This window comes from Myotis brandtii, unplaced genomic scaffold, assembly GCF_000412655.1.
Source record: "Myotis brandtii unplaced genomic scaffold, ASM41265v1 scaffold1777, whole genome shotgun sequence".
Classification (NCBI taxonomy): domain Eukaryota; kingdom Metazoa; phylum Chordata; class Mammalia; order Chiroptera; family Vespertilionidae; genus Myotis; species Myotis brandtii.
The window spans coordinates 111,556-113,074 of record NW_005356585.1 but is presented as its reverse complement, the minus strand read 5'-3'; the positions used below and the strand labels follow the sequence as shown (position 1 = coordinate 113,074).

General features: G+C 66.2%; 1 protein-coding gene across 1 annotated transcript in view; it reads right to left on the bottom strand.

Annotated features, from left to right (window-relative positions):
* The window catches only part of VIPR2 (vasoactive intestinal peptide receptor 2), a 29,089-nt gene that overhangs the window by 1,732 nt on the left and 25,838 nt on the right, over positions 1–1,519 (bottom strand). The window contains exons 11-12 of the mRNA XM_014537381.1: positions 710–839; positions 591–632 (exon numbers count right to left, since the gene is read on the bottom strand). Of these exons, the coding sequence (XP_014392867.1) occupies positions 591–632; positions 710–839 (172 nt within the window). The remainder of the gene's footprint in view (positions 1–590; positions 633–709; positions 840–1,519) is intronic.

The window sequence follows — 1,519 nt, the reverse complement described above, 5'->3', positions numbered from 1 at the left end:
GAGGGGCTCAGTGCTGGGGGCTCGGCGGCTGCCTGCTCTGCCCTCTGCAGAACTGGTGAGCCCAGAGGGGCCACAGCAGCAGTGAACTGAGAGGGGGGTTCAAGAGCAGGAGCTGGGTGGCCTGGCCGAAACTGTCACCCCAGTTGCTGTGGTTGGGTGGGGACTCAGGACGTGGGACCTGGCAGAAAGGTGGGGAAGTGTGGGTCCTGATGGGAGGGGGAGGGGGGCCATGGGACAGTCTGGGAAGGTGCCCGCAGCTCAGTGTCACTAGGGAGCATGGACATGATTGACATTTCGGGACAGAGCAGAGGGCAGGGCCTCCGGAGAGACACGCCCTGGGCAGGCGCTTAGGGAGCAGGCGCCCTTGGTGGGTCCCCCCTGCCGCTCTGGGCTCAGGGTGCCATCGATGCTCGGTGTGGGGAGTCCACGGCCAAGCAGAAGGGGCTCAGGTGGTGCGGAGGGAGGGCTCGGCTGGGGGGGGGGGGGCACGGGCCTGGCGCAGTCGCTGGCAGTGTCCAGGTTGGGGGGACTTTAGGGAACCCCTCACACCCCGTGTGTGTGGACTGGCCCCTGAGGAGCTCAGGACTCACGTCGCTGTTGAGAAAGCAGTAGAGAACGGCCACCACCAGGCCCTGCAGGGAGAAAAGTGGTCAGCGCCTCCACCTCGACGGGCAGCAGGACGGATGGATGCGGCCCCGCCCGCACGCACCTGGAAGGATCCCACGCACAGCTCAAACAGGAGCCCGTATCTGGAGGAGGTGCCCGTGGGCAGCACGGCAAACACCATGTAGTGGATGCCGAAGAGCGGGATGAGCAGCAGGGTGGACTTGGCCAGCCTCCTGCAGACAGAGGACCGAGCTGGGCCGGGTGTGACCATGGCGACGTCCCTTGACCCCTCACTGTCCAACGGGGAAGCCCAGCTCCAGGTGGGCCGCAGAGAAGGAATGCCTCGATCTGTCCACCCGGCACACCCAGGTGTCTGTTCACACGCTCGCAGCACTTCCCGGCGACGGCCCTGGAGGACTCTCCCACTGACTCGCTGAGCCCTCACCACCTTCGTGACAACTGTTCCCCTCGCCGGCCTCCAGAGGTGTGCACCCCGTCGGGCTCCGCGCCCCGGGTTGGAAGGAGACCAGTGAGGCCCACCCTGGGCACCGGTGCTGCCAGGGTCCCAGCTCTCAGCTGCACTGCCAGCCCCGGCCTGACCTCAGCCGGCGGCTGGGCCCGCACTACCCCAGTGGGCACTTCAGGCTCCCGCACACGTTCTCGTCGGGAATTCACAGAACCATCTTCATTGTTAAGTGTGAGGCCCGGCACTAGTGCCAGCACAGACTGTGGTCTGAGGGGGAAGGAAGAGTCTACATATGCCAGCGACCAGAATGCCGTAACCACCAGAATGATCGGTCGCTATGATGCCCACTGCGGCCAGCGAACCTCCCGGCCAACCTCCCGCGGCCCCTCCCCCCAGCCGCCCCGTTCCTGATCAGCCTCTCCTACCCCAGTGGAGGGAGGGCGGCTG